The sequence below is a fragment of the Emydura macquarii genome, unplaced genomic scaffold (genome assembly GCF_026122565.2).
Source record: "Emydura macquarii macquarii isolate MOO-44397 ecotype Brisbane River unplaced genomic scaffold, CSIRO-AGI_Emac_v2 contig_499, whole genome shotgun sequence".
Classification (NCBI taxonomy): domain Eukaryota; kingdom Metazoa; phylum Chordata; order Testudines; family Chelidae; genus Emydura; species Emydura macquarii.
Window position 1 is genome coordinate 4593904 of NW_027130636.1, and position 18667 is coordinate 4612570.

Here is an 18667-nt window from a genome sequence, read left to right on the forward strand (position 1 = left end):
TATCCAGTCCATCAGTTTGTGAACGGTATGGGCTGGTGAAGATACTGTATATTCTAGCCCCATCTGTTCCACAAGGGGCCAGATTAAAATGGAAAGAAAACAAATTATGCCATAAAGTTTCTTTTGGAAATGTCTGCATGCAATTTTTTGGGGGTGGGTAAGGAGGCAGAAAAACTTGTCAGCAACAATTTTTAGTAAAAAAGTCATGAGGACAAGGAGGCCCATATTCAGCATCAAATATCTATGACCTGATAGTGTAGTTGAAGAAATAGTGAAAAAAATCTTAAAAACAAGTCATCTCATTATTAAATTCAGAACCACAATCTGTCAGTGTCTGCTGTAGACATCCAAATCGATTTATAATTTTACAGATTTTCTTTGCCACCTCATGTGCTGACTTATGTCTAACTAGAAATGCTTCTACCCATTTTGTAAAATAATCTGTGGCTGTCAATATATACTGGTATCCTTTGTTTGTTGCTGGTAATGGCCCTGTTAAATCCACTTCCACCAATTCCCAAGGCCATTTGTCCTATATACATGTGACACAGGTTACAGTCATACTTTGGTTCTCTTTTATTAAATATTCTCAATAAGTCCATATGTACTAAGCAGAATAAACACTATAATGTGATTTTCAGAATCCAATTTCCTTTTTTGAAAACAAACAAAACAAAAGAAAGCATAAAGGTAGGGAAAATGACAAGAATAAACCTACAGAAATATGCCATGACAGTGCAAGGAGCAATAGAGGTCATTGTTGCACTATGTCATGCCACTCATATGCATTGCACTTGTCACCAACTGGAGACTTCATTGTGTAGCAATAATAAGCATGGATAACGATAAACAATTGGCTTGGATATGCTTTAAAAGAGTCCTTACCAGTTTCTAATAAAATGAATAAAACTTTGTACCACATATATGTAGTGTGCACTGAGACCATTCCTAATGCAATGACAATGGAAAGGATACAAAAGAAATTTCAAAAGATAAGTAGTAGATATCTACCAGTCCAAAATCTACCTTTATGATTTTCAAGGTGGTATCCAAATTTAATTCTTTTCCTATCTTCTGGCAATGCAAACATCTCTCAACCTAGTTTGGAGTGAATATGATGAGATTAGCATTCATTTATTAAAATATTATTGCCAGGGAATAGAGTTCACACTTGCACACCAAATATATAAATATCTTTCTTTGCAATGTACATTTAAAATTTGTATTTAAATTTAAATTAATATTTCAAGATTTTGTTTAATTACTTTACATACCCAATCTGTGATGTCTTTCGTCATTCCTAGCCAATAATATCTTGAGGTCAATGCAACTGTCATTTTGACCACTCCTTGATGTCCACATCTTGGACTGTCATGATACTGTTCAAAGAGTTGTAGGACTTGTTTCATGGTGTGCACAACTTCAAACTTTCTACCTTTTGCAGAATAGAAAAGCGTCCCATCTGTTAATTAGAGAAGAGGGAGATGTGATGAGGGTATATCAAGTGCTGTAGTTAAACAATTATCAGATATTGTCACAACTCATAGATTGGTTATAAGGCATATGTTTATAAAATATATCGGTATACATTATGATCTGTGATGGCTTGAATACAAAAGAACATGGAATTTTACTAAGGGTTGTAATTAGATGTTGAACTTTTTTTAACAAATAGAAATAATTGCTCAGTGAGAATATATGGCTTGTTGTTGCTGTTTTTGGATACACTGGATAACTGTGACATATTGAGGTGCAATCCAGACCAGTGGGGGCTGTGTCATCAGCCATGCAACCTTGGGTGTCTTACAATGCTTTGCTGCAGTAGCTTCCAACCTGGGCTGTTCACAAACAGCCTTCCAGCATGCAAGCCACACCTGGAGAGTCGATGCATAACTGCAACCTGCCAGCCACACTTGGGTACATTCTGGCTTCTACAAGCCTTAGTTACTTTTGCAGGGTGACCCCAATACATTCCCAATCCTAGGATTTCCCCCCCAGAAATGTATATCCTGTACTTCTTCCAACAGCATTACTGACCAAACTCTTCATGTTAGGACCTCTCTCCTAGAGTCCAATGGTGGCTTCTTTTGTCTTCTCATGTGCAAAGAGTGAGGTGGACAAAGAAGGTGGGGGGGTGGTTTGGGGTGTTTGACCCTCCTTTTTATAGTTTCAGTCCCTCTTTGAAAAGCATTTCTAACTGAGAACCAAGAGACAGGAGGTCTGGTGAAGGAAGGAGACCTCATGTTGTTGCTTTGCTAAGATGCAGATCTCTTTCTCCCTGCTCCCCTTTCTTACCAAAGAATGGCCACTTGATAGGTGATGGTTCATCAGCTTTGTTGACATCTAGATGGGACATCAGCTTGCTCTTTGTCTTTAAGAAACTGGTCTAGCCACTTCCCAGACTTATCTGGGAAACACACACTTCAGTCATGATTTCATCTTATGTCATAACTTTATACATAATGTTGCTATATGCATTTTACCCTGATTATCAAAGTATGAGTTTTCAGATGATACTTCACAAGGCATGCCCTGTAGAAAAATTACTACAATAGCGTGTAGGGTATGAATACAGGGATACATGCCATCATAACAACATAATTGAGAAATAAAGTAAAATTATAGCATTTTTTGGTAATAGTTATACTTACGTCATGTAACTGACAAATAGGTTTGTTACAATGGCTAATATGTAGCAAAGGAGATTTTCTGGGAAATTGAAATAAAAAGAGTGATGCTAATCCTGGTCCCATTGAAATTAATGTTAACATTTCAAATAATCCCAGTTCTGGAGGATCAGGCCCATCATCTATAAAATGAAGATTTCATTATATTCTATTCTCCATTACATGAAAAAAGCACTGCATGCCTTCCAAAGAAAAGTTAGCAGAAAATTGGCACAGGTTATGTCTGACTGCTTTATTCATTCCTTTAGAATGTGTTATTCTTCCTGTATTCCAAAACCTGTGCAATTTTCTCCTCAAAAGATTTCCCTGATTATTGTTCACAAAAAATAAAAACCAGCATGTCACCTATGGTTAACACTTAACTAATTGCAAACATGTAATATCGTTCCACAAAGTAATCAGACATTATTTTGTAGGTATGGCATGTAAATTGCAGACATTAGTTAAGCACTAGAATAAATTGCCTAGAGAGGTTGTGGAATCTCCGTCACTGGAGATTCTTAAGAGCAGGTTAGACAAACACCTGTCAGGGATGCTCTAGATAATGACTTAGTCCTACCTTGAGTGCAGGGGACTGGACTGCAAGGTCCCTTCCAGTCCTATGATTCTATGATACAAGCATGGTAAGCTAAACTCAACAATGCAGCATTCACAGGCCATCAAAACAGTAACATAAGTAAAGCTATGTGCCTAAGTTTCAATTTTTTGTGTCTTAGAAAAAATCTGTCTGTAATTTGATCATTGGAGATCAAGTTTAATTTGAATTAATTAGATCACCTATAACATTTTAATCAAGTGAAGTCATAGTTACTAGGGACAGGAAATATAACAGCACAAAGATAATATGACTTTCAAAAAAATACAAACAGGGTTTGTAGTGGAAAAATCCTAAGTGACATTTCAGTTTTATAATGCAGTACCTAGGGAACGTAATCACAATACCTATGAGAGAACCCTTGGTAAAAAAACCCAACTTTTTGGAGCAGAGTGGACCAACTCCATATTTCTGTGTTTTCAGGACTTTATAGAAAGCTTTCTACTCAGTTGAATTTCAGGGCAATTGTATATAAAACCCTGAGTGAAAGTATTAGTCTTTCTTTATTAGAGCAGAGCAGGGATATGTCTACACTGTGGAGTGAAGTCGATTTATTTTAAATTGACCTTCACCCACCGAATTTTAGAATTCACAGGAGCATAATCACACCACACTCACTGTGTCGGGAATTGCGTCCCCACTAGCTGCGCGTTGGTCGACAATCAAAGCAGTGCACTATGGGTAGGTATCCCACAGTGCAACTAGCTGCAGAGGCTTTTGGGAAGGTTGTCGTCCTCCCATGATGCAACGTCCTCCCTCCCCCTCCCTTCTTGTCCCAAACAAACAGACTAACACTTTTTCACACCATTTTTCTAAACCTTTCAGTCTCTGCCGTGTGTATGCTATTGTCAGAGAGGCATGGAGCCTGCTCAGCTCTGCACTATCATTGTGAGCATTTCAAATACTTCATGTCTTAACCTGCAGTATTTTCAAGGGCGAGACTGGGGCTGCAGTGCTGAAAATTGTGATGTTACTCAAGACACCCTGCTACAAGCCACAGAACGAAACAATTCCTATTTGCTGCTGGCTGTCACACACCATCTGCAATCGGTGGAGTGCTGCTTCTGGTTCCGGGAAACAAGCACTGACTAGTGGGATCACATCATTATGAAGACGTGGGATGATGAGTAGTGGCTGCAGAACTTTCATATGCGAAAGGCCACTTTCTTGGAATTCTGCGCAGAGTTGTCCCCAGCCCTGAAATGCATGAACATTCACTTGAGAACGGCTCTGACAGTGGAGAAGCGGGTGGCCATCGCTCTGTGGAAACTAGCAATGCCAAACTGCTACTGATCAGTTGGGAATCAATTCGGAGTCAGTAAATCCATCGTGGGAGCTGCTCTGATACAAGTGTGCTGGACCATTAAAAGACTTCTGCTAAGAAAGATAGTGACTTTGGGAAATGTGCAGGACATAGTGGATGGGTTTTCCGCAATGGGGTTCCCAAACTCTGGGGGGGGGATAGATGGCACACATATCCCTCTCTTAGCACCAGGCCACCTAGCCACGGAGTACATTAATCGAAAGGGATACTTCTCAATAGTGTTGCAGGCCCTTGTGGATCACAAGGGACACTTCACTGACATCAATGTGGGGTGGTCTGGAAAGGTGCATGACGTGCACATTTTTAGGAACTCAGGTCTGTTCAAAAAGATGCAAGCAGGGACTTTCTTCCCTGACCAAAAAATAAATATTTGTGATATTGAAATGCCAATAGCGATCCTTGGAGACTTTGCTTACCCATTGCTCCCCTGGCTGATGAAGCCATACACCGAGCACCTGGACAGCGACAAGGAGAGGTTCAATAATAGGCTTAGCAAGTGCAGAATGGTTGTGGAATGTACATTTGGATGTTTAAAGGTGCGCTGGTGCAGTTTACTCACTAGGCTAGACCTCAGTGAAAAAAACATCCCAGCAGTTATCTCTGCATGCTGTGTGCTCCATAATGTCTGTGAGACAAAGGGGAAGAAGCTCCTGTTGGGTTGAGTCCTGGAGGCAGATATGCTGGCTGCCAATTTTGAGCAGCCAGACAGCAGTGCAACACTGACAGCCATCCGCGGAGTGCTGCACTTCAAGGAAGCCTTGAAAAATCAGTTTTGCAGTGAGACCAAATGTTTCTGAAAAATCTGTGTTCTGTCTTTCCTTCCCATACCCCACCCATACGCCAGTACCACAGCACTGTGTTAGCCCACTCCCCCAGCTGTAATCCCCGCAGTCTCAATAAAGAAAGAGTAATGATCTTTAAAGCAGTAAATTTTTATTGTTGATCATTAACAGTGGAGGGAAAGGAAGTTATTTCAACACTTGCATGCATTGTAATGGGACTGCGAGGAGACACAGAGCTAAGTTTCACTGTGCAAACAGCAAATAACACATTCCCATTTCTTAAAGAGGTCAGTGCCTCTTTCTGCTTCCCTCACCTGGAATGGAGTGGAGCACGTACTGCACCCTGCTCAACCTCCTCCTAGATCGCTTGGAGGTGGGGACTAGGAAAGAGTGCGTGAGCTGAGAGTTTTTCAGGGGCTGCAGAGGGAGTCTATCCTGCCACTGCTCTTCTTGAAGCTCAACCAAACGCTTCAACATGTCCGACTGATCCCTCATTATGCGCAGTATCTCATCTGCGTTGCATGCTCACATTCTTGGGCTGCTTTCCTGTTCTCCATGTCCATGTTCATTTTCTCCGATAATGAAATCCTCCAGACTCTTAGCTCTATGTCAGCAGCCACAGAGGTGTTCATTATCTTGGTGAACATGTCATCCTAAGTTTTTTTTTCTCGCCTTCTAATCTGCAACAGGCGGTCAGAGGGAGTAGTAGATGCTGAGCTGAAGGCTGCGCTGTCCACTGAAAGGCAAGCAAAACACAAGGTATCCATTGTTAGCTGGCCCCACGGATGAAAAGAATTTTACAATGTAAAAATAACTCCCCTTTATATTCCCAAAGGAATGGCAGACCTACATACCAATCTCTACCTATTGCAGGGGTCATTGTGCCGTTCCAGCCATGGTAAGTAAGGGGCTGGTACAGACATTTCAGGGAAATCCAGGTAATGCATGCTGCATAAGTCCATAGTTCCTCAACCAGCAGGACTGTTGCACCCTCCTGACCCTCCCAAAAATTGGTTTTTGAAAAGGCAGTACAGAGGGTGTGTGGGGGGGTGTGAAATTCCCCTAGGCGAAACCATATGTGGGCACCCGTCTCACGATCCCTAACATCCATTGCAGTCACGTGCTGTCTTGCAACTTGCGGTTTATGTACCCCAAAAAACCTCTTATGGCAGAGGAAAAAAAATCCCAATTGTATGGAGCGGGTCTTCTTCCCTAGGTGACCATGAGTGATATCAGTCTCCTGAGGGTAACAGAGGCGGAAAGGGAGGATTTACTGCAAGTAGCTGGGTACAGGCCTGGCCCTTATGCTGCTATGCTGTGTTCTGTGATGATGCCTGCACAATTAATAAGAGAGTGGTGGGGGAAAGTGTCCTATCGCGGTGGAAGAAATAAGGCTGCTATCCCAAACCTTCTGCAAAGGATCTTAGAGTACCTAAATGAAAGTTTCAGGGAGATATTCATGGAGGATTCTCGGAGCATCCCTGTGCACATAAACATTCTTTACCAGGGGGAACCCTTGTTTAGGTGAACTAACAATGAGGAAGCCCATCCCCACCACCACACTCAGTTTTTTCCCCCTGCTATGACAAGAAGCTGGAGTGGGTAGATAACCATAGAAAGGAGATTTGCAGTACATACTCACCTCCCCTGGCATCTCAGTCACTCACACTGTCCTGCGTCTGGCTGGGCTGTTTTGGGCTTACAAATAACTCCAGGCTTTCAGTCAGTCCCCAGTGGCCTGGCTTGTTCTCCTCCTACTCATCCACCGAGTCCTCTTCATTCATCCTGGATTCCCCTGATGTACCTATGCTGTGTCACGGTACAGTGGTAGGGTCACTGGCGAGAATCGCATGCAGCTCCTCATAAAAGCAGCTTGTCTTTGGTGACAAGCCAGAATGACTGTTCACCTCCTGAGTTTTCCGATAGGCCTGCCTCAGCTCTTTGATTTTAACGTGGCACTGCTGCGCGTCCCTCCTGTGCCCCTTTTCCAACATGCCACGCAATATCTTTTCGTAAATATCTAAATTCCTTTTGCAGGCTTGGAGCATGATTCAGGTTTGCAGTTGCTATGATCAGTTCTGCTGGCAAGCTCCCTCCATGATGACAAAACAGGAAACTGGGTGCGTCTTATACAGTGGTTGTAGATTTTTTTACATGCATTTATGATGAATAAAACTTGAGTTCAATAACATTTTTTTTCAAATTTCGGGCCCCAAAATTAAGGTGCGTCTTATATATGGGAGTGTCTTATACATGGGGAAATACGGTAAGTCGACAGAACTGACCAGCCAGTGAAGACGCACACATTATGTGGTCGACGGAAGCCGCATTCCCTTGACCTACCTTCATAGTGTAGACCAGGCCTAGGTAATATAGTTTCTTAGTAAAGAAATATTTAATGCACACAAAACATTGAAAATAGTGTAAAGCATTATAAATAGTATTTGAAATACTTATGAATTCTTTTGAAAACAAGATAATAGGCAGAAAATCTACCATTGTGCTTTATACAGTTGTCCCTGCTTCATCACTGTTATACATATTGAACAACAAGGTTTCAATACAAAAATTACATTTCTGTTCTTTGGCACTCACATGTCAGCGCACTGCCCTCTGATCTTATTTTACAGACATTTTCTAGTGTGTTTTCCGTACTGCTAAAACTCAAGTGCCTTGTCCTCATTGTATTGTTACCTCAAAATAATTTGTACTCCTTTTTTACTGCAAGGGGAAAAATCACCTTTTTTAGCAGTGAGGAAAAGGCCTATGTCTCTATAATGAGGATGTAATATATACTGTACACATCTTCTTCTTCTTCAGCTGTTAAGAATGTCAGCTCCTCCTTCTTTTCAATGTTCTCAGCAATCTCAGCCCTCACAGCAGATGCTTGAGCTTGCAGTGAAGATGAGCTACTAATATCATACGGCTGTCTTACAATGATATATTTTAAACACTTCCCCCTTTGAGACCTGATTGGCTCAAGTATCAGGTGAGTAAACAGGGAGTGACTTGCCAGCTGCACTGCCCACCATGAAAACTGTCTATGCAGCTTCAGGGGGAAAAAAAAAAAACAACAAAAACACAGAATATGTCTAGTAACTGCCACACCCTACTTTCGGATGTTTCTGGGCTAGTGATTGCCCTGCACATGTGCAGAAACACAATATATTCCTGGGGGAATTCTGCACCAAAAAATTAAAGATTCTGCACCTAATATTTTAAAATACTGTAAAATTCTGCATATTTTATTTGTCAAATTAACACAATATAATCATGCCAATTTCAATTATATTGGTAATTTATTTCAAAATACCTGTCAACAAGTATGTCTGTAACAATACAGACAACAAAAAAGGTTCAGGAAATGTTTGTTCACAAAGAGTTTCTGTAATGGGGTGCGCTCACATGTCTCTTGGTTGAGTGCGTGCGTACCTGCAGTTTTCTTGACTTCCTCCGCTCATGGTGCTCCCTGTCGGCTGCTGCGCTTGTCAGGGAGGTCTTCGGTGACTGAGCCCTCCAACTGAGTCTCACACAGTCCATGTGTGAAACAAGACAAAACTCTTCTGGGGTACAGAGTCCAACCGGGCCTATATAATGCCCTCAATAATGTCATGGAGCCTCCTTGGGCTGTCTTTTAACAGTCCAATAGGACCCATCACAGTACCTCAGTTGGTTGTGTCCCTGCAACCCTCCCCGGGCTCAGTCCTTCAATAGTCTAACAAGGCCCATCACGGTACCCTCAGTTGGGGTCTGGCTAGCTTGCAAAGGTTCCTGATCTGGGGTGGAGCAGCACCCCCCAGGGCTTCCTCCCAGGAGGCTCTTCACCTGCCCTTTAGATCTCTGGCTCAGTATTAGTTTGGCCTCCTTCCAGGGGAGGAAACAGTTCCAGGCACAGTCCCTTCCCAGGGCTATCTAAATTCTCTTCTCTCAGGGGGTAGCCCCTTCCCTAATGGCTGTTGGGGGAGGGGGAGAGGGGGACCCAGGTGTGGCTGTCGCAAGATTTGTTTTTGTTGAGAAGGATTAAAGAGGAAATCATATACTGCCTTAATGAATATTTAGGAATCAAATTTTACACACAAGCAGTGACATGCAAAAAAGCCCTAAGGGCTGGATTGAGAGGCAAAATAACAATTAAGCAAGGCAGTCAGTCCCCTTTGGTGGATCAAATTAAAATAAAGAAGTTTTGATATCAGCCCAGGAAATCAGTCAGCCTGGAAATAACAGGATTAAAAAAAAACACAAAAAACTTGTGCTATAAAAATAAGAAAAAAAATTTAGAATTCAAAAATCACAGTCATACTAGAAACACAGATGTGCCTTGCTAAAACTACTAGCAACTATTTACTTATACATATTTCAATGATTATTTGCTATTAAAATATACATTAAATAGCACAATAACCTCCATCTGCACAATGCTAATTAAGGTAAATGAAGCGCTAAAATAGTAAGAGTAATAAAATTCACATTTTAAAGAGTAAACAATTAAAAAGGAGCAAAACTATATTTACAAAGGATTACAGGAAAGGGAGTTCAGTTCAGGGGATCACTGCAGCAGATAAGACAAATTTGTGAACTGCTTGTAGACTTAATAAACCCGATAAGGGATTATTTTAAACTCTCAAAATATGTGACGTATTTTGGAGGGTGTATGTAAAATATTTCATTGAATCAAGTCTCCTTTAGCAGCTCAATATGTCATATCTGATAGAGAACTGCCTTGTCTAGGGATTGGGATGTATAGTGCCTTTAAGAGCACAGCCCTAGGAAGCAGGGGCTGAGATGTACCATCCTGTGAGAGGGGAAATAAAAAAGCCATTCTGCCCTCCCCACCCTATTTTTGCAAACGCTGTGAGTGGCTCATCCCATTAGGAAACTGTTACCCCTCTGCCTCTCCCTGTGCCAGGGTTTTGCCCTCTGCCACCCTCTGAGCTTAACCCCAGCTCTTATTGCCTACCTCCATCTTTGATTTTGTCCTTCAGCCCCTCTCCTTCCCCTGCCACCAGCTCTTTGACCTCTTAGACAGTTGTCCCCACTGTCATGCTTCTGCCCACCCCCCTCTCCGATTTGCCCCCTGTGAACAGGCAGCAGATTTTAATCCCAAGTAAGGACAAAGTGAGGGCAATGGTTTCCGGAGATGTTACTGAGCATGCTCAATACCAGCCAAGCAGCAAATTCTGTCAGATAGCAGCAACACAGTCCCCTGGCCAGCCCAGCATGGACCCCGCCCCCGCTTGGTTCAGCCCAGCCCAGCTTGGCCCAGCACTAATGGCCCCCATCCAGCTCAGTTCAGCACAGTCTCCACCCCTGCCCAGCCCCATTCAGCACAGTGCAGGACAGCTCCTCCCTAAGCCCAGCTCAGCCCAGCACAGCTTCCCACCCAGCCCTGCTCTGTCCAGCTCAGCCTAGCGCGGACTGCACAGCTCAGCATGGACACCTTGACCAGCACAATAAAGCCCAGTACTGCCACCAACACAACACAGTCCCTTGCCCAGCCCGGCAGGCCCAACTGGACCTTTGCCCAGCCCTGCTCAATACAACCCACCACAGCCCCCTCGCAGAACCTGGAGCAGCAGAGTGTAGAACAGAGCCCCCTGCCCAGCCCTGCTCAGTACAACCCGTCACAGTCCACTCGCAGAGCAGCACGGAGCCCCCTGCCCAGCCCGGCTCAGTAGAGCCTAGCAAGGACCCCCGCCCAGCCCAACATGGACTCCAGTACATACCCCACCTCCGTTCTTCCCAGCCCAGCACGTACCCCTGCTCAGCCCAGCTCAGTACAGCCCCCCACTCTGCCCAGCCCAACTCAGCAAAGTACAAGACAGACCTTTCCCCCAGTATGGCTCAGAACAGCTCATCTCAGACCCCTGCCTTGCTCAGCTGAGCGCAACCCCCCACTCAGCCTGGCTCAGCACAGGATAGAGCCTTTGCATCAATCTAACAAAGTCTACATTAATACCAGTCCAGTGGATAGACTTCATTGAAGTCATGCTAAACTTCCTAATCACTGGGGCCTAACACTCCAAGGAAAGATTCTCCACTATGTCCAACTTAATCTCTACAGCACAGCACCCAAACAGCTACAAGGACTTGCCTACAACTCCTCAGACACATGTTGGCCTCCACAATCATTATGCCGCATGTGAGACCATCTCAGATATCTTCAGGCATGACTAAGGACTATGTACACCCTAAACAGACTCAGTCTTTCAAAATGAATCATGGTGACTCCACAGGTACTAGACTCTCCAGTAGTGGCAAGACTCACAGAAGGACTGCATGGGAACCCCATTCTTATGTCCTCCACCATCAAAAATCCTCACAACGGATGTCTCTCTCCTGGTTTGGGGGACTAATCTACAAGGGGCCACAGCACAGGGCAAATGGTCCTCACAAGAAATATCACTCCACATCAGCTTCCTAGATCTAAGGGCAGTCCACTATGCTTATGACCACTTCCTTCACAACATAGAGGGCCACTCTCTCAGAGTAATGCTGGACAAGACTATGACAGGTGGATCTCGCATCAGATAGAACTCTCAGCAGCTAACCTATCCAGCCTTCAGAACACACTTGCAGACTCCCTGACAAGGAATTTCTATCAAGACCATAAGTGGGAGTTCAACAACTTCATCTTCCAAAGCATCTGCCAAACCTAGGGTCTCTTTGCAACCTCAACCAATGAGAAATGTCACCCTTTCAGCTACAAGGGAGGATGTGGCCAGGGCCCCCACATGGGGAGGGGGGGGGAAGGGTACATTTTACTGGGGTCCGGAGGCCTGGCCCAGGCTGCAATTCCCATTACCATGAAGAAAAAAAAATTCACGGCTCATGAGATTATATGTATGGGATGAGGGATTGTGGTGTGTGTGGGAGGGGGCCCATGTTACAAGTTTGTACTGGGCCTGAAAAAATTATGCTTGGGCCCTGGATATGGCCATAACTCCTTGAGAAATGTCCTGCTAACATCCTGGTCCCATGTCTTACTCTACACTTAATCACCTATACATCTACTCCTCAAAACTTGCTCAGACTGAGACAAGGAGGAGGGAGTGTTATCCTCATACCATCTTTGTGGCCAAGATAAGTGTGTTACTCAGACCTCCTTCACCTCTCTATGGCACCCTCTCCGCCTTCCCCTTAAGGAAGATCTCCTGTCACCAAACTCAAGCTCCCTGAACCATCCCAACCCCTCAACTCTGAAGGCTCAGTTCCTCAGGCATAAACTGTTCCACTAACATTCAGTTGGTTATCTTGTCTAGCAGAAAACTCACTGCTTGCAAAACTTACCTGCAGAAGTGGAAATGTTTCCATTCCTTGGCTCTCACCATTCTTTGCAAGCCTCAGAAGCCCCACTTTCAAGGAACCTAGATTACCTGTTGGACTTAAAGAAACAAGGTCTGTCAATGAGCTCAGCGTACCCTTGGCCACTATCATGGCCTTCCATTCATCTATTGAAGGGGCTTCAATCTTTGTCCACTCAACCACAGCTAGATTCCTTAAGGGCTTACACAATTTATTTCCTTCTATCTGAAACCCTGCTCCCCCATGAGACCTTAATTTTGTTCTCAGTGCCTTTTAGGCTAATGTCTATGTGCTCCCTCTTATACCTCTCCCTCAACATTTTATTTCTGATAGCCATCACAATGGCCAGAAGAATAGGGAACTCGGGGGGCACATGTGGCAGACCTGTCACACAGTGTCTTCTACCATGACAGAGTCATGCTACATCCCTACCCTTGCTTCTTTCCCAGTCTCATTGGAATTTCATATTGATCAAGAGATTCATCTTCTGGTATTTTATCCTTGAGGGAGGAAGCTGGTATACATACACTACACATCAGGGGGACCCTTGTGTTCTACCTCAACAAGACTAAGACTTTTAGGTCCTTTCCTAGACTCTTTGTATCCTTTGCCAAATGGACAGCAAATTTCCACTCAAAGACTGTCCAAGTGGGTTTGAGGTTGTATCTTGATCTGCTATAAAGTTACTAGGATACACACATCCCATAGAGGACAGCCGATTCCACCAGCGCTCAATCCACGTCTTTAAGCCTAATAAAGGATGATCCCATAGCAGAAATCTGCAGGACTGCAACTTGGTCGTTCATTCACACATTCACCAAGCATTATGTCAATTTCACCTGCTTCAAGGGCTGACGCTACCTTTGGTGACATTTGCCTTTTTCAGTTGCATCACATAGGTGGCTCATAGTGATTCTGTGATCAACCCACACACTGAAGCCACTCTCCTCCTCTGTTGCTTCCAAATGATGATCCCCCAGTTTGTAGCAGAAATTCTTATTATTAGACCCTAAGTAACCTGGCACTTTGTACTATTGAATTTCATCCCATTTCTTTCAATACAGTCTTCAAGGTCGTCCAGCACTGCTTGTATAACATTCCAATCTTCTTCTGTATTGATACCTCCCAACTTTATATCAACAGTACATTCCTACTTTGGCAAGATCCTTAACAAAAATATTGAATAAGACTGATTGCCCCTTTAGCCAGTTACTATCTAACAATTCTTGCATTGATCCCCATCTTCTCTAATTTAATAAATAATTTCCCATGTGGCATTGTATCAAACGTTTTACTGAAATCCAAGTATACTAAATTTACTGCACTTTCCTTATCTAAAAAAAAAGTTATTTTGATTTGATTTGATTTCTCTGAACTAATCACCTGACAAACAATCCGTGAATAATTCCATCTATTTTATTGTTGTTTCCCCCAGTTATCAATTTTAATAATTTAGTTTGTGTTCTTTTAGTAAACATTACCGATTGTTCCCGTTCTTTGTGGATTTTAATTTCATTTTCTCATTGTCATATATACACAAAATAAACCATGTACATAAAAAAGAAAATTACAAACTGAAAAAATCACACAACTGAAGCAATGCCAACATCCTCTTACACGGTACCTACATCTGTGCCACAGACCAGGACAGGGTGGTCATGCCTAGTGGTTGGAGCAGGCGTTGGCAGTCAGGAATTTGAGCTCGGTGTCAGAACCAGAGTCAGAGAACAGATACCAGAGTCATGGGTCAGAGATGCAGTCAGAAACAAGGAATTTAAGCTGAGGGTCAGAACCTGAGTCAAAAGCCAAATGTCTCGGTAAAAAAAAGCCAGGAATTGGAACTGAGCATCAAGTCTGTTACTTGAAGCAAAGTAAAGGTGAGGTGAAGATAGGAGCATGGCTAGAACAAGGTGGGGGCAAGACTGGGAACAAGCAGGTGCAGGAACTATCACAGCTGTGGGTGAATACTTTGAGCAGCTGCTAGTCTACTGAAGCTGCTGGACTTAAGAGCCCGTCTGCTGGCTCTTTCCACCACTCATGCAGTGTAACCAATCAATCATCCTACTACAGGCTAGCTGTGCTTGTTAGGTTGCCCAGAGACTGGCTCCACTGCAGGTCCAGCCCCATACACACAGAGCACTAATCACACCTCTCAGTGTGCTATTTAAATTCCCCAAATGCATGAATTTGCTTGTTGAAGTGTAGTAATTTGCATACCTTGTTTATTTTCAATTAATCATCAACAATTTCCAAACTGTTATATATTAATTTATTTTCTCTCAGACTCTTGTCACAAAGAGCAATAGAAAGTTGTGATAAAAGTAACTATGGATCAAGCAATGTTAGGATACTTTAGCATATTTTACACCTTTTATTAAACCCAACTTTAATTAGACAAACAATTAAGTTTCTACCCACCACGTGTTATTACACCCACCTATGAGAATGCCATCTCACCTAAAAAGTGTTATTCAATGGGTGCGTAAAACCAGCTGTTTTGGAGAGAATATCAGAGGAAGTGAGCCAGGGAGCCCAAGAGCAAACTCCTCAGGACTCTGCATTCAGGATGTTTCCCCGTGCTTCAAGAGCTCTACCACCAGAACCCCATACCATTAGCACCTTCAGAGGGAGAAGCCTGATGGTGCTGTAATGCAGGGATGGAACCAACAGGCCAGGATCCAGAGAGGATGTATCCTTCCCAAATCTCAACTACACCAAGGTCTGACTGGATCCAAAGGCATGATTTTCTGTTGGAGCTTTTTCAGTCTATTGCAAACAACCCTTAGAGCCACTGGACTCAAGGGACATTCCTTCCCTGTCTCCATCCCAGAAGATCAGACCCTGAGGTTTTGGGATCCATCTGAACACATGACATCTAAGGGGGAAGCAATTTCAGAACTGTTGACTGAAGAAATAATCTGTTCATTACAAATAATGATGTAATACCAAATAAAACCATACGCATTCTCTCAAATTTATTGCCATATAATACTTAATCAAATTAAAATTAAAAGAAATGTTCATGGCGCTAAGTTCAAGTTCTCCACTTTAACAAAGGAATATATGTATTCAGAACACTTCCCCAAGTCTCAAAAGTGATTTCATTTTGCAGCCAATTCTTCATCATATTCACAGTGGCATGTTCGCATGCTTCTTCCAGGGATTGGATTGCGTTTTGCTAGCCAGCACTTCCAGATCACGACAAATGCGGATTCGAGTGGTAGAAGGTTCAATGATATCATCAACAAATCCTGTTTAATTTACCAAAAACAAATTACACCCACACATATACACACTTTTGCCTCCCAACCATAACATATCTGGTTGTAATTACTTTGCAACATCAAAACTATGCTGTCACTAAACAATTCATGTACTAGAGAACGGCATGCAACTGTTAAGTTAAAAATTAACTTGCAAGAGAAGCATTTGGATTAAACTGAAGTTAAACTTAATAATATGTTTCAATAACTTAAAAAGCCTTGCATAAACTTTATCATCAAATAAATTAACATTAAAAAGCCACGAAATTTAGACTTATAGTGGGGCTCAATTTGGGAATAACTGTAAATATCTTTGAGAAATTCTATATTTATAGCAAAAACAATGAGAGTCCTGTAGCACTTTAAAGACTAACAAATTTAATTTCTGCAGGCATAAGCTTTTGTGGGTTGTAACCCACTTCGTCAGATGTAAGTAATCTCTTCCAGTTCAAATCAAATCAGCTTACTTTACAAATAACAAGATGTATTTTCTAACTCAATTCTGCAAATTCTACCTGGTATCTGATAGAAAAATTCTGAGTTTTTTCCCTGTCTCAAGTCCAACAATAAACACTGCAGTGAAAACAGTGAACAATTCTGTTGATAATCCACCCGCCATAAAACAATCCATCTTGCTGTCCATGCTACCATGCTGTGTTCCTGACAGGATTACAATGTAGTACAAATTAAAGTACTGATCAGTAGAGTAAGCAGATGTAACTGAAATACATGGAGAGCTGATCACTGATTAAGAGGGGGCCATCTCTACACACTCACTTTTCAGAGTAGAACCGCACTTACAGTTAAACTTGAAATAAACTTTTAAAAACAAGGAATTACTCCACTCAGGCTGTCAGAGCCTTCCATGTTTAGAAATATCTCTCACATTTAGAACATTTTCAATATGCTTATCAGCACCTCAGACATGGCCCAGTGTCCTATATCTCACCAGTGCCTCAATGAAATTGTATTAGAAGCCCTTCAGATGTGTTGTTTTGTAGCTGAAATTTGGAAAAAACAAATAAATTAAGAGTATTTGAATAATTTCCAAATTATGATTAGTGCCACTTTTATTCTTATATCCCTTATCTTTACAATGCCTTTTGTGAATAACCTAACATTTGATCAAAGTGCTAGCCAATGACCACAGACCACACAAGCGAAAGAACTTCAACCACGGAATTCAAGAAAGGAACTCAAAAAACAAAGTTCTAGGTAACCATACCTCTGACCGCCGCAGGGAAGGGATTTGCAAACTTATTCACATATTCTGCCTCTGCATGTGCCTCTTTTCCTCTGAAAATGATCTGGACAGCACCCTAGAAAGACATATAAACATGTCCTGAAACTTGACTGAAATAACTAATGCATTATGAAAGAAAGCTTTTTATTTAAGGCCTAGAATTTAATATCTGAAAGCATGAAAATAAAAGTTGTGCTATAAACCAGTAAAATACTTTGGAGAAAAATCATAGTTATCTTCATCTCAGCAGGCCACCTCAATGATTTTTCAGAGATGGTTATGGTTGCTGGAAGTCAGAAGTGAAACAGCCTGCATTTACCTTTGCACCCATTACTGCAACCTCTGCTGTAGGCCATGCGTAGTTAACATCTCCCCGTAAATGCTTCGAACTCATCACATCATACGCACCCCCATAAGCCTGGAACAGACAGGAAGTCATAAGTATCAGACAAGTGCACATCAGCAATGAACAAAATCCTTTCTGGAAGTACTAACATTCCAGAGACAAGGATGCCCTGAAGAGAGCTCAAGTCGGGCCATTTCAAGAGCAACTGCTCAGCACTGGCATAACTTGGCCCCAAACTTGGCAGGAAGTCTGTGTCAAGGGTAACCTCTACCTAATAAAAGCACTACAGTAAAGTGGGATAATGGAGGTGTCTAAACCTGAAACATGAAAGTACTACTTTTATTATCTGCTTTTATAAACATATGTCCATCACAAAGGGCTCCTCCTTCTTTATCATGAAAGGGTTAATGTATTGGATGTACAGTAGTGCTGTAATACACCCTGCTGGTCTCGACTTAGAAAGACCTTTTGAAAATGGTAAATCGGTTGTTATTGTAGGTTGGGAATGGTACTTCTGAGCAAAACTGAACCAGAGTAAGAAAAGAAAATTGAACCTGTTTAGAATTCAGTGATACTATCCTCATCTTTATGGTTCTACCAAATAACCAATAAGTGCAGAATAAAGTCCTCCAGTTTTAACATCTTTATTACTGTATTACTGGTGCCAGGAGTGTAATCAATGATGAACATAAAAAAGAAAATCAAGTCATTATCTTAAGAGTTCAGATATTTACATAAAAATGTGTTGCCAAACCATAAAATAATGAATTTGCACCAATAAGAACGGCCTGGATCAGACCAATGGTCGATATAGCCCAGTATCCTGTCTTGTGACAGTGGACTGCTTCAGAGGGCATGAACAGAACAGGCAATCACTGAGTGACCCATCCCCTGTTGTCCACTCCCAGCTTCTGGCAGTCAGAGGCTAGGGACACCCAGAACATGGGGTTGCATCCATGGCCATCTTGGCTAATAGCCACTGATGGACCCATCCTCCATGAACTTACCTAGTTTTTTTTTTTAAAACCCAGTTATTCTTTTGGCCTTCATAACATTCCCCAGCAATGCGTTTCATAGGCTGATTGTGCACTGTATGAAGAAGTACTTCCTTTTGTTTGTTTTAAA

The 18667-nt window shown here is 42.3% G+C and overlaps 1 protein-coding gene across 3 annotated transcripts in view; it reads right to left on the minus strand.

Moving 5' to 3' along the window:
• Nucleotides 1-15650: 15650 nt before the first annotated feature.
• PCCB (propionyl-CoA carboxylase subunit beta) overlaps nt 15651-18667 on the minus strand; it is a 78027-nt gene continuing 75010 nt past the window's right edge. For all 3 annotated transcript variants that reach the window (XM_067538790.1, XM_067538789.1, XM_067538792.1), the window contains 3 exons: nt 17516-17614; nt 17179-17272; nt 15651-15941 (listed from right to left, as the gene is read on the minus strand). In XM_067538790.1, the coding sequence (XP_067394891.1) occupies nt 15820-15941; nt 17179-17272; nt 17516-17614 (315 nt within the window). In that variant the 3' untranslated portion in view covers nt 15651-15819. The remainder of the gene's footprint in view (nt 15942-17178; nt 17273-17515; nt 17615-18667) is intronic.